At 38.4% G+C, this 14,926-nt stretch overlaps 1 protein-coding gene across 2 annotated transcripts in view; it reads left to right on the forward strand.

The window, feature by feature from the left end:
* The window catches only part of LOC127645391 (putative glycerol kinase 5), a 37,847-nt gene that overhangs the window by 11,293 nt on the left and 11,628 nt on the right, over window positions 1-14,926 (forward strand). For both annotated transcript variants that reach the window (XM_052128990.1, XM_052128991.1), the window contains 3 exons: window positions 485-558; window positions 661-721; window positions 815-941. In XM_052128990.1, coding sequence (XP_051984950.1) covers window positions 485-558; window positions 661-721; window positions 815-941 — 262 coding nt within the window. The remainder of the gene's footprint in view (window positions 1-484; window positions 559-660; window positions 722-814; window positions 942-14,926) is intronic.

Here is a 14,926-nt window from a genome sequence, read left to right on the forward strand (position 1 = left end):
CAATTTACATTGAGTTTACATTGATCTTTAGAACAAGCACTAAAATGGTACTGTCTCTTTAACTAGCAGCAGTTCCGAGCAAGTGTTTCGTTTACTGTTGAATTTGCTTTGATATTAAAGGAGACATGAATCTCAAACAGGTTGTAAAAGACGAGGCTGAATCCACCTTCTTATTTGGCAGCTTCTTATTCTGTAAAAGGTTTGAAATGCTTAAGTTCTTCGCAACTACACAACTCAATCTCTGGCGAGTAAAATCAGAATATTTACCAGCCAGTGGCTAATAACAGACATATTTTAGTCGCATAGCACATAATTGTTTTGAACCTGCATCATTCCTTTAAACCCTCTGCCATCCAATGCGTGTCTGTGCTTATGTTTTTTTTTTTTTTTTTATCTTTTGCCCATATTGTTTCTGTAAAGTGGTGCTTGTTCATGGGATGCTGTCTGTGCTCACAATATTTGTGTGTGTGTGTGTGATCATCAGTTGTGCTGGAGTGGATTTCTTTGCTCGCTCCTCTCTATACCTCTCTCCATCCTACCCAGGGTGCAAAACACAAGGTACAGTGTCTCCCCTCATGCAACCTCATTTGCTCAGCCATTCCCAGAGTACCTGCTTGTCCCTTTTTGACTAAATAAATACATTCTCTTCTTATTATACAGTCACGATTTTGGCTCTTCTGATCCGTCCATATTCGGGGTGCCCATCCCAATCATGTCTGTTGTAAGTGTGTAGCCATTTTCTTAGAGTTTTAAGCACCTGTGTAAAATTGATTGTGCACCTGGTGCAACAGCCTGATTTGTCTCTTTGTCACAGATGGCCGACCAACAGGCAGCCATGTTTGGAGAATGTTGTTTTGACACGGGTGATGTGAAAATCACAATGGGCACAGGGACCTTCATGGACATCAATACAGGGAATAAGCCTCACACATCTGTGGCTGGTATGTGCCTTCCAAAACAGTATTTATCATGACATAACTCATCCCACGCCTGTCAACATTGAATGAACCTTACTTGTGTGCAAAGACAAAACGCAGTAACAACACATTTATTCTAAATTGAGTTAAAACCAAAGTCTGGTTGGGTCTTTTCAACTTCACCTGTGACCGAAGGGTTTGTCTCAACGATGCACAAATTCAGAGAGAACTTTTTTCACAGTGGCAGTTTTTGTGTAGTTACCACATTTGCTTTTGTAGGGCAGCATATGTCAGTTATGTAAGGCTAAATGAGAAATGCCACATGACATGCACACACATTACACACTGTCTAGTGCATTTTACACAGAAATTGAATAGTTTTTCTAAAATCTATTCTAAAGTTCCATTCTGAATTCCTGGTTTCTACACAATTTTCTAGGAGTAAGGAAGCACAGGAACAATTTGCGATAAAACTAATTTGTATTTAAAGTTAATAGGCTGCTACAATGAGGCTTCCAAATAAGTTTGTACGGTTGGATGAAATTAAAATCACAAAGTCTACATACAGTACATTTTTTACGTTTACATTTTTATGCATTTGGCAGACGCTTTTATCCAAAGCGACTTGCAGTGCAATTATTACAGGGACAATCCCGGAGCAACCTGGATTTAAGTGCCTTGCTCAAGGACACAATGGTGGTGGCCGTGGGGTTAGAACCTGCGACCTTCTGATTAACAGCCCTGTGCTTTAGCCAGTACGTTTTAAAGATTTCCTGTTTTAGTGGCATACCCAAAATTATAGACGTTTACCAAAAAAATACTAATTTTTGGTATCCTTTTTAAAGATTTTTATCAAATGTTTTAATGGTGTTTGGTTATTAGATTATGATAACAGCCTATGAAACTGATGAAAAATCAAAAAACCCTGAAACAAACATGTACTTTTGTTCTTATTTTTCTGATATGACATAATATACCTCGGGGTGTAAAAAAGGTGTCTCTGAAGAACTGCTTTTGTTTTGTTGCCATCATGTCACCTGTAACTGATTAAAATGTTGTGTTGAAACAACAAAGCAATCAAATGTTGTAGCATTAAAAAAATCATGTATCCTAGTTTCCAAAAATGTCTCCACTTGTCCAAAAGCCTCTCCAAACAAATAAAACATAATAATTGTACATAAGAACTAATTACACGTGCTAACACAACAATGACTAAAGGTTTGCATAGCATGCAGACATGATTTTAGTAATGAAATTTCACAGAATGAGTTTCATTCTCTGACATTTGAGTCATCATTGAGTCAGTGTCATGTACTTAACACCATCTCCTGGTGCACTGTGCACATTGTGCTTTGTGTGGATTATCTAATGATGTGTCCATATGATTACTTTGGAGATTATTTTTAAAACGAGCCCACACACAAAGTAATGTTATGTAATTTTTATGTTCTGTTTTTTGACGTGAAGTTATAAGCAAAAACGTGGTATTTGAGCAACACATGTTCACATGAAATATGTATGTCAAAGACATATACTTGGAGATTACGCACTATATTTTTTTATAGCTTTTTGTATTCTACTCTTTGAGAGTTTTCCAACAACATATGACTATTTGATGAGTTAGATTTTGTTTTAGCGATTACAATAATATGTATGTGGCGGGGGGGGGGGTCGAGCACCCGTCTGGAGAGAAAGCAGTAAGGGTGCTTACACCTGAGCTAAATGATGTCTAAAACCTGCCTCTAATTCCAGTGAGCATGGGGAGAGCGGCATATAAATGCTACGCCACCGCCAGAGATGGAGAGAGCGAACGACACGTCAGTCCAGTGTTGGCGTGTTTGCTGATTGTTAAAGAACTGTCGGTCGTTTAAGAAGTTTGTTTATTGAGACTCTTTTGGTTATTTATAAAGTTACCTGAGTGAACTCAGAAAAGCACCAAGAAGAGTATAAAGTTGTGCTGGAGGCAGAAAATAAAGCCTTGCCTGAAGGGGGTTATTGTTTCTCGGTGGCAGTCCTACAATGCACTATGCAAAATTATTAATAAATTATCAAAACACTTCTGATTTTTCTGCAAATTTCAAAGCACTTGTCAGTTTTGTTCAAAATGCCTACTTGTATTGTAAAGTAGAGCTTCTAAGCTTTAAAACGATACCTATTTTGTGTTGGTCAAGACTGTAGTTAATAATATATTTATTAAAAACGTATATTAATAGTCAGAGACATCTGAAGTAAAATGAAATATAAATCAATATTTGTTGTGACCATGCCTTTTAAAACTGCACCAATTTTCCTAGGTACACTTGCACACAGTTTTTCATGGGTGTTGGCAGATAGGTTATTCCAAGCATCTTGGAGAACTTGTATGTAATTATGTCTCAATTGCTTCTCTCTTCCTGTAATCCCAGACTGTCTCAATTTTGAGATCCGGGCTCTATGGGGGGTATACCATTGGTTGCAAGACTACGTGTTCTGCTTTTGTTAAATCAAGTGAACCTTGACACACAGTTCTTTACAAATCAATCAAATAAATTTACAATGACAGAATTATATACATACAAAAAAAAAAGAAAAAGAAATAAATGGATCAAATTAAAAAAAGTATTTACCTAATTTTACATATTAAAAAGTGCTATTCAAATGCTAAAGAATATAAATAAGTTTTGAAAGAGGATTTAAAAATAGCTATTGAAGAAGCTGACATCACATGGTAAGGGAGACTATTTCTGAGTTTAGGACCTACCACAGAGAAGGCTTGATCACCCTTAGGTCAATAGCGACTACGAGGAACCCTCAAAAGAAGTTGATGAGAAGACCTGAGTGCTTTGGTGAGGGAGTAAGGGACAAGAACATCACTGATGTATTAGGACGTGAGACCAGATAGTGCCTTGTAAACATAAAGCAGAATTTTTAAATCGACCCTGAATTTTACAGCAAGCCAGTGTAGAGATGCTAATATATGGGTAATGTGATCCCTCTTTCTTGACCCTGTCAAAAGTTTATAAAAAAAAGGTGGAAAACACCATTTGAGGGAGGCCAATGTACAATGAGTAACAGTAGTCAATTGTTTTCATAAAAGTGATAAGATGTGCTGTACTTCTGGAAAATAGAGCTCCGAGGAAGCATATACAAGGAAAATAACAAGGGTCCTAAAATTGACTCTTAATGGATGCCTCGTAATAAATGAGCTGAAGTAGAGGAGAAAATCCCTACATTTACAGAAAATATCAAATCTTTTAGATAGGAGGCAAACCACTGGAGGGCCATACCCTGGATGGCAACCCTACACTCGAGACGATTGAGAAGAATGTTATGGTCGATGGTGTCGAACGTGGCACAAAGATCTAATAAGACTAAGACAACATGTAAGCCTGAATCCACGGAGAGAAAAATATCATTGGTAACCTTGATCAATGCAGATTCATTGTTGTGCAAGTTTCTGAAGCCAGACTGAAATGTGTCTAAAATGTCAGATGTATTTAGATAGGACTAAAGCTGAGTATAGACAACTCTCTCCAAGATCTTGGAAATAAGAGGCAATTTAGAGCAGAGGCGGCGGCAGCCGATTTTGCCGGGGCTTCATTCCCGAATGTTTTGAGTGTAGCCCCGAATGTATTTTGAAAAGTTGACTGACAAATATGAAACCGGACAAAAGCCTATGTAAACCTCCGAAATCATAAGTTGCCTTATTTCTTTGTGCTTTGGCTTTGCACATGCTGCATACAGCCTGTACAAATTGACATAGCCATAATCTAGCCTATAGAATAAGTTCCTTTGCTGTCGGTAGCCTATGGGCGACTCCGTTTCTTCCTCTCTGTTGAATAGGAGCTTGCACAGTCGTTGACATCAACTAACGTTACTTAGTGGCGAGTTAACAGCAGTTAGCAGGAAAGACAGCAAACATTAAGCAAAATGAGGCTTTGGGGATTTTTCCGAAAGAAGTCAGTGGGTAAGAATTCACATTTGTTTTTGTCCTTAAAGTCTGAAGATCATCATCTAGCTGGCTTTCACCCACAGTAGGCTAAACATCAAGAGGTCCACTACTGACTGCCATTACATAGCCTCTAGCCTCTTTGTATAAATTGTTGCAAATTGATAGCTCCTTGGTTAGCGCAGTCGCCTCTCACGCCGGAGACCGTGGTTTGATTCCCGGTTGGAGTGTACTTTTCTTGTTTATCAGGTGTTGCTTTCGCTAAGGATAACCAATAAGCATTAGCATAAAATGAATGTGTGACTTGTTTTGTGATATTAGTTTGTAGTAAATATACACTTTGATTTGATTAAATGGTTTTGTAGAGGGTAGCAAAGATGAGCAACAGACTGAGGAGCAGCAGCTGTGCCAGAATCAGGCATGGAAACTGCTAACAATTAATCAGTCACTTTACTTTAGAGAAAGTTAAAAGTGAAACATTGTTTATCCCAATGATCCTAATGAAAGGATTTTGACAGATTAATTATTCCCATAGAGATTATGAGAATTATATACAGTTCGATGCCATGATGTGTCAATGAACTTAGAATAAAGTCATTCATGTATTGCTTTAACTTAGGATCTTATACATCATTTTGACTATGTTAAAAAATATAAAGTATTTATATTCAATATTTTTTACCTCACTTTACTCACTATAATATAACTCATTTGTGATGACTTTATGGTAATGTACATGAAAATTAAAGAATCATGATAGATTTTAGGGCAATCCCACTGATCTGCTCTTCCCAATACATTTTCTTCAATGGTATTGGTCTACAATTTGAAATATGTAGCACTTGATGAATTAGTTGTTTGAAGCTGATTTGCAATAAGTTATGTGCTGTATCTGTTCTTTTGCATCACAGATGATTCAGGGAGGAGAGAGGATGTTGAGGATAGTACTAGAGTGGAAGATTTAGGAACTGTAGAAACAGGCCCAACAAGAGCAAAACTCAAAGAATACCCTCTCACCAGCTTTGGACTACAGAGAAGTGGTTGCTAGTGTGAAAATAAAATTGTCTGGGCTAAGCCCCGGATGTCCTTCAATGCTGGAAACGCCTCTGATTTAGAGATTGGCCTATAATAATGGTGTATGGCTGGCTCCAATGAAGGCTTTTTTAACAAAGGATGTAGAAATGCAGGCTTAAAACTGCTTGGAACAACTCCATTAGCTAAGGAGCTTTTAACTATCGCTATCACACTGGAACTAATAATTGTAAAAACGCCTTTAAAAAGACATGGATATATAATTTCCAGCTTTTAACTAGAAGACTTCATCTGCCTACTGTTCTGATGAAACTGGTTCAAATTGAGCAAAGGAGCTAGACTGGGAAGGTGTTATTGGTTCATATCAAACTGTGAAGGTACAATAGCATCTTTTAATATGCAAAATTGTGTGAGTAAAAAAGTTCAAAATGTCACCACCGGGCTCTTTGGTATCGTCCTAAAAAGCATCTCTCATAGGGTTTAAGACAGAATAGTTGGTGTTAAAAAATACTTTTGGTGGATTTGCATTATCAGAGATTATTTAAGAGAAAAACTGCTTTTGCTTCTTTCACTGCTCTTTTATAATTTGTTAAAGATACCTTTAAGATGTCGGGGCTTTCGGTGGTGCCATGTGAGGGCAACATGTTAACGGTGAGTTCTGCATACTGATAGTTTTTCATTCTTTTTGTGTCATAAACCAGTGAGTTTCATAACTGTTCTATGAAGACAATATGTCAAAGAATTAAAAATCCTCAGGCTCTGGGGATATTAAAAGACACTTACATGATCAAGATGATACTACTGACAAAGCTGCAGACCAGGGACTCCGTTTGGACGGTGCGTCAGGAGAAATTCAGCGTCAACTGTCCAGCATGTCGGTGATGCTGCTGAAGGTCATAGCGGACCTGTAGAACCTTGCTGTAATACGTCGATCGATTATGGCCATGGAGACGAAATTCACAGAGTATGTTACAATGGGGACGTTGAAAAACTGATCGATTATCTGGAGTCATCGGAGAGGGAATTATCTGCTAACCCGCTAGTGACCAAAGCAGATTTGCAGTGCATCTGGGAAAAGTTGGAAAACCTTGAGAATTGTAATCGGCAAAACAATGTCCAAATTGTTGGAATTCCTGAGAATGAAGAATGCCGAGATATGGTGAAATTCCTAGATGAGCTCTTCCCAAGTCTGCTTGACATAACAGGCCATAAGCTGTCCCGGCTCGGAGATCCGCTGAGGGAGACAGGCCCCAATCGATTCTGGCCACATTTCTGAGATCATTCGATAAAGATCTCGTGTTACGCGAGACAAGGAGTAAAGGAAGGCTTTCTTGGAAGAACCATAACATTTTCTTGTTCCCAGACTTTGTGAATTTGACGAGAGAAAGTGATTGATTCAAGGAATGCAAGAAACTCCTACATCAATGGAAGTTTGCTTTTGCACTGATGTTTCCGGCCAAACTGAGAATAGATACTAAGAATGGCCGCAAAGTATTTGCATGTCCCCAGCAAGCATTGCCCTTCATGAAGTCATTGGAATGAGTAAGCCATGGTGTGATTCTCATGTTGCTCCCAAGTGAGCTTGACTCACTGAAGATTCACTTGACTGTACGAGGAAGCTGGGCGCCTTTTTATGTTTCTTTTTGTGATGGTTCCGCATAGCGGCTGGTGTTTGTTTTGTGGAATAACACTCCTTCAAGAAACCTTTGCATCGCCGGAGGGTTGCTTTTACACTGGCCAGATTGAGAATAGATGCTAAGAATGGCCGTTAAGTATTTACTTGTCCCCAACAAGCATTGTCAAGGGAATGAGTAAGTCATTGTGTGGCGCTCGCTTTGCAGTCAAGTGGACCTGACTCACTGAACATCCTCTTGACTGTCTGAGGAAACTGGGTGCCTCCTTTGTTTCTTTTTGTGCTGGTTCCGCCTAGTGGCTGGAGTTTGTTTTGTGGAATAACACTCCTTCGGGACAGTTGTGGATGAATCTGCTCGTTCTTTGTGCTTATGCCTGCTATTGGATTGAGTTTGTTTTGTGGATTTTTTTTTGCAGGACATTGGAAGGATTAGGTCATCTGCTGCACTTATGAAACAGCCCTATCACTGAGCATTAGTTTGACTGCCCTAGGAAACTGAAGGGATTTTATTTTGTTAATAAAATGTTTTATTTTTGTATTATTATTTATTTATTTGTGTGTGTGTTGTTCTGCTAGAGGATGGAGCTGGTTTTGGGGAGGAACACCCCTTCAGGACTGTATGTGGATGAACCTACACGTACTTTGTGTTTATTCTGCCTATTGGCTGGAGTTTGTTTTATAGATTTTCTTGTATTATGTAATTCTGTCCCACAACATTTTTACAGAAGCACAGGAATAGAGCAATCTGACGGCAAAGTAGCCGCAGAGGCTCACTTAGGTTTAGATGGACTGTTTGAGTTTAGAGGGATGGACGCCGATTGGTGCTGTCGTGCGCAGGGGTAATGTGCACGTTTTTCTTTTATCTGTTTGTTTGGTTTGGGGGGAAGTTCGGGGTTTGATTGTGCACTAATGTTGGAATGTTGTCTTTATAATCTTGTTTTTGACACACAATCTATTATGGATTGTCTCTCTCCCTCTTTAATATTTTGATTGACTCAATCCTTGATTATAGTGAAGCAAAAGTGCCCCCTAGAGCAACAATGACACTTTACAGGATGTGTAAATATCTTGGTTTTACAGATACTTGGAGACTTTGGAACCCATCCGGTAGGGACTATAAAATATTTTTTAATCAGTCCATGAGATTTATTTTAGAATAGATTATTATTAAATTTGAGATATCTTCAGTCCCTCATTTCATCTGATGTTGATTGCTCAATTGGAAACATCTTAGACTCAGATCACACCCTGGTGAGTTTAGAGGTGTTGCCACATAGAATAAAATAAATCATGTAGATGGCGCTTTGATGTATCCCTTTTGCTAAATCCTTAATTTAAACAAATGTTATTGGCCGAAATCAATGTTTAAATAGAGACAAACTGGTCCTCAGTATCCTCAGTGGGCGTGGCTTGTGAGGCACTTAAGTTGGTTCTTGGGGGTATTGTAGGGAGTTTGATAGTGTAAATGTAGACTGAATCAGTTAAAGTGCCCGCATTCTCACACCAATATGTGTAGCGAATTTGGTTGATGGAAACAGTATGCATGAGCTAGCAATTAAATTAAATTGTCCTTACTCTACATTATTATGTAAGGGAATTTATAATGGAATTTGTTGCCTTCGACAACCATTATAAATTATATAAATTACAAATAACTAGATTATTTGTCTGAATAAAATTCTCCCCCATTAAAATTGTAATACAACATCTCGTTGTATCTGCTCACAATTTCTACTGTAAGGAATTAATTTTAATAAGGGAATTATGATTAACTTATTGGAGTGATATTATTCTCATGGCATATTGAAAATAATATTACACATATTTAGGTACAGCTTTGAAGCACAATCTTTTAAAACAGGGATGAGATTATTTATCAAAATATACCACAGTCTTTATTGCTATTCTAAACATAAAACTAATCTAACACAAACAACATAAAACAGGTTGGTAAGTAAAGTGACAGAATGTGAAATAAATTATCAATACAGAGAAAATTAACTTTATAGTCTGTTGACAATGCCTTAAGAACCATTTATCCTTAGTCTACATCTATTTGCAATCGGATTATCCAAAGAATTTAACTAATTAAATTTAACTAATACACCAGCACTTTGAGCAAAAGTCTGGATATATACTTGTGTGTTGTTGTGTTTCCTTGTGTTGCATTCTTTGGCGTTTGAAGAAAGTTCACTCCGTTTATGTTTTGGACTCTGATGATGACAGAACGTTATTGACTGGATGAAGCAAGGCCTTCTGCAAGGAGGTCTCGCGACTCCCGTTGGGTGTATGAACTGTAGAGCAGAGATTGAGAGGCTTCCTCGGGACTTCGAGTCACAAGCTTCCTTGGAATCTACATGGCACGGAGGATCTGGAAGCAACGAGTTCAGCAGAGATTCAGAAGAGAGCAAGCAGGGTGAGGGAAGAGAGAGTTCTTCCTGTTTGGAGACATCTGAACTGAAATTGGCCGCATCCCCAAAGGTGTCCTGCGCCAATCAGAAGTGACTTTTCAGACTCACATGGTTGACTGGTCTGTCCCTTTTCAGATTTGATTTATGACCCTTTGTCATCAACATTCTGTACTTAACCCAGCAAGCGTTTGCATGCTGTATATGAAATTCTTTCATGAATATTATACATGTAGGTAACAAAACACAAAAATCCCTGGTTACAAAGCATATTGGTTAATTCGTTAGTTTTACAACATGGAAAATACATTACACGTTATGAGAATCCTGATTGTCAGGGTATAATATCCAGTTGAACCTTGAAGTTACCATACAATATTAAAGATTATAATCATTGATTTGTTAGTTAGAAGTGATTACAAATCATTAAACATATTTTAAAAAGATACACCAGGCTATATTCATTTGTCAGTTATAAAAGTTACCACAGTTCAAAGTAATTTTCATTATCTAGCAAGGCTAGGCAAGGTGTAAATTGGGGGTTTAAATGCATTCTGTATATTTTATAGGTTTAAATCAGCAAAGTACTGTGACTTTGTGTGAAATGTTCCTGGATGATGAAATGACCTTTTTAGCTGCAGTTTGCAGGATAATAATCACAATGTCTAGTGATCTGATGAGTCTCAGTGTAGCAAATTGGTTTATATCGGGGGACAAAATAGTATGTGTTTTTGAGTCTTTCTTGGGAACTCCAGGATTGTGTGTTCTGTCTTTTTATTGCTTGTGACCTTCAAACTTGGGGCCTCTTTGCATTGAAGTTCTCAAGTCATGTACGATCTAGAAAAGTTAGTTTTATTCACCAGATGTGAGACTCGTTGGCGCCTTTTCATTTATGATGTTGAGGAATTCTAATTCAAAGGTTGTGGGTTTTTCCTAGAGTCAAATCATATTGCTGCAATTCTTCTGCATGGATAATCCTACAGTATGCCTCATTCATAAACAAATCCAAAGTATGAGAATTGGTGGAGCTGCAAGGGAATATTAAAAGTGCAGAGGCAGAGCTGAAGTGCTGAATGTTGTCTGATGGCCTCAGAGAATTGACCACATTGAAATACAGATATAACACTATTTTGTCGCGGAAGGTGGATTTTTGGCTATTTGGGGCGAGTTGGGGGGCAAAGCAGGAAACCTTCTGGCTAGCTATATGAAGCAGAGAGATATCTTTTGAGGAGTTTGGAGAGGTAACTAAAGCCTTGCCTACAGGCAACACTCCGGGGCCAGATGGCTTTGCTGCTGAATTTATTTTTAGATCTTATGCTACAGAACTGGCTCCACTTTTGCTAGAAGTTCATACGGAATCATTAAAGAATGGAAAGCTTCCAACAACCATGACACAAGCCCGGATCAGTCTGATTCTTAAAAAGGACAAAGATCCAAGCGATTGTAAAAGAGACCTTCCAATCTCCTTGATCCAGCTAGATGTTAAAATATTGTCAAAATTTAAGTTATGACATCTCTTATACATAAAGATCAGATCAGGTGGGGTTTATTCAGGGGCGTAGCTCTTCTGATAACTTTAGGCATTTCACAAATATCATGTGGTCCGTGGCGAATGATCAGTCTCTGGTCACTGCCATCTCACTTGACACAAAAAGATAATCCCATTCTACCATATCAAACACCTTTTTGAAGATTTTGGAAATATACGGCTTTTGGAATTCTTTTATTGGATGGATTAAGTTACTTTATAGACACCCAGTAGCGGCGGTACAAACAAATGGATTAATTTCAGATTATTTTACAACCCAACAGGGTTGCCCTCTTTCCCCATTATTGTTCTGTCTTGCCCTGGAACCATTAGCAGCCGTGATAAGAAATGAGGCGATTTTCCAGGGGTGGTGGCGAGAGGGATGGCGCATAAGCTCTTGCTTTACACAGATGATATTTTATTATTCATCTCCGACCCTACTATATGTCTTGCCTCCACAGAATTATCAATTCCTTTTCTAAATTCTCGGGATACAGAATTCATTGGTCTAAATCTGCCTTTCAGTGGCCCAAACAGGGCTTTAAGTATTTGGGTATTTTATTCCCAGCAAATTTGTGTGATTTAGTTACATAATTTTGACCCTTTAATAAAAAGTTTTTCGAGCGATGTGGAGCCATGGGTTTCACTACATTTATCTATGATTGGGAAGGTTAATGTTATAAAAATGAATTGTATTCCAAAATGCAACTACCTACTACAGTTTCTCCCCATTGAAGTTCCCCTCTTTTATTTGAAACAATTTGATAGTATAGCTAAATCCTTTATCTGGAATGGTAAATGTCCTCTGATGCATTCTAACAAGTTACACAGGCCAACTGACAAAGGTGGGTTAGGTCTCCCCATGATTTTACTTTACTATTTTGCTTTTGGTCTGGCACATTGCACCTGAGTGAGCTCCTCCCTGGCTCTTTATTGAACAGGAGGTCCTTGCCCCTATCTTGCCATTGCAAAGCTGTCCGGGGAAGTAAAGACACATCCCGTTATCTCGCACATGCATTTAGAGTGGACAAAAGTTTCTCGCATGTTCAGTTTGGACATTTACCTGAACGTTGCTGCAAGTATTTGGTTAAACCCTAAATTGTGCATTTACAAGTCCCCTTTCTGCTGGACAGAATGGATTGATAAGGGAGTTGCTACGCTGGGTGACCTGTATGAAAATGGAACGTTGAGATCCTCTGAAAATATTATACAGCGGTTTGGGATTCCGAGATCTCAATACTTCAGGTACTTACAGCTGCACTATGTACTTTGTACCATCTTTGGGTGTAGTACGCAGCCCCCTAAAACAGCAGACACTCTTGAGATTGTACTTGCTGCTTTTGGAAAGGGTCACGATGTTTCAGCGTACTAGTCCTGGTTAATTCAGAGTCTATGGGACAGGGTTTTAACATCTCTTAAGAAGTTATGGGAGAGAGACTTGAATGTAGTTCTGGAGGATGAAGAATGGGGTAGTCTTTTTTTAAATGTCAAGTCTATGTCTAAGGATGCAAGTTTGCACCTCATTCAATTTAAGATTCTGCATCGTTTTGATTGGACTCCCTCTAGATTGTATAGGCTTGGATTTAAAGACACAACTACTTGCTAGTGATGCCAGTTGGGGACATAGCCCACATTTTTTGGTTCTGTATATTGATGAAAGTCGATTCCGTGTTTTCATGTGCTGTTTGTGTTGATTTGAGTTTGGAATCATTAAAAAAATTTGAATGATTAATAGTTTGAAACTGGAAAGGGCCAGCAGCTTAAACTCCAGTAGGCCAGGATGGGCAACAGAAAGCAGAGCATCCTCAATGATCCACCAACATGACCTGCATTCCTGTCTCCAGCCCCACTGGACATGGACGATGGGCAGGGAATCAGGTGGCCCATTTGAGACTGAACACAATTGATTGGACTCCCTCTAGATTGTATAGGCTTGGTTTTAAAGACACAACTACTTGCTGGTGATGCCAGTTGGGCACATAGCCCACATTTTTTGGTTCTGTATATTGATGAAAGTTGATTCCATGTTTTCATGTGCTGTTTGTGTTAATTTAAGTTTGGAATCATTAAAAAAAAATTCCACTTGTGCTCCTTTTACTACACTCTTGCCTGAGATCGCAGGTGACGTCATTTAGCCGAGGCTGTGAAACACCCTTAATTCTCCTTGGATTGAACAGAGCGACATTATCAAGAGTGAGTACAAGATTTATTGAAAGCTTTAACCAGTGACTCAGTATTGACTTTATCAGTGAAATTAAATAAAATTCTGAAAAAAGATTGGCAGTAGAAGTGAATGGACCTGTAGGGAGAAGATAAGTTGAGGCAGACTCAAACATTGAATAATGGTCAGAGATGCCAATATCTGAGTTAGATACAGAGATACGATAAGATAACACCAGATCTAATGTATGACCCATGTTGTGGGTAGAACCAGAGGCATTTCCAGCATTGAAGGACATCCGGGGCTTAGCCCAGACAATTTTATTTTCACACTAGCAACCACTTCTCTGTAGTCCAAAGCTGGTGAGAGGGTATTCTTTGAGTTTTGCTCTTGCTGGGCCTCTTTCTACAGTTCCTAAATCTTCCACTCTAGTACTATCCTCAACTAACTCATCCTCTCTCCTCCCTGAATCATCTGTGATGCAAAAGAACAGATACAGCACATAACTTATTGCAAATCAGCTTCAAACATCTAATTCATCAAGTGCTACATATTTCAAATTGTAGACCAATACCATTGAAGAAAATGTATTGGGAAGAGCAGATCAGTGGGATTGCCCTAAGATCTATAATGATTCTTGAATTTTCATGTACATTACCATAGTCATCACAAAAGAGTTATATTATAGTGAGTAAAGTGAGGTAAAAAATATTGAATATAAATAATTTATATTTTTTGACATAAATAGTCAAAATGATGTATAAGATCCTGAGTTAAAGCAATACATGAATTACTTTAGTCTAAGTTCATTGACACACCATGGCATCGAACTGTATATAATTCTCATTATCTCTATGAGAATAATTAATCTGTCAAAATCCTTTCATTAGGATCATTGGGATAAACAATGTTTCACTTTTAACTTTAAAGTAAAGTGACTGATTAATTGTTAGCAGTTTCCATGCCTGATTCTGGCACAGCTGCTGCTGCTGCTCCTCAGTCTGTTGCTCATCTTTGCTACACTCTACAAAACCATTTAATCAAATCAAAGTGTATATTTACTACAAACTAATATCACAAAACAAGTCACACATACATTTTATGCTAAAGCTCACTGGTTATCCTTTGCGAAAACAACACCTGATAAACAAGAAAAGTACACTCCGAACGGGACTCGAACCGCGGTCTCCGGCATGAGAGGCAAACGCGCTAACAAGGAGCTACCAAGATGCGTCAGTCTATACAAGGAAGCTACAACATGTAATGGCAGTCGGTAGTGGACCTCTTGAGGTTTAGCCTACTGTGGGTGAAAGCCAGCT

The sequence above is a fragment of the Xyrauchen texanus genome, chromosome 6, assembly GCF_025860055.1.
Source record: "Xyrauchen texanus isolate HMW12.3.18 chromosome 6, RBS_HiC_50CHRs, whole genome shotgun sequence".
Lineage (NCBI taxonomy): Eukaryota > Metazoa > Chordata > Actinopteri > Cypriniformes > Catostomidae > Xyrauchen > Xyrauchen texanus.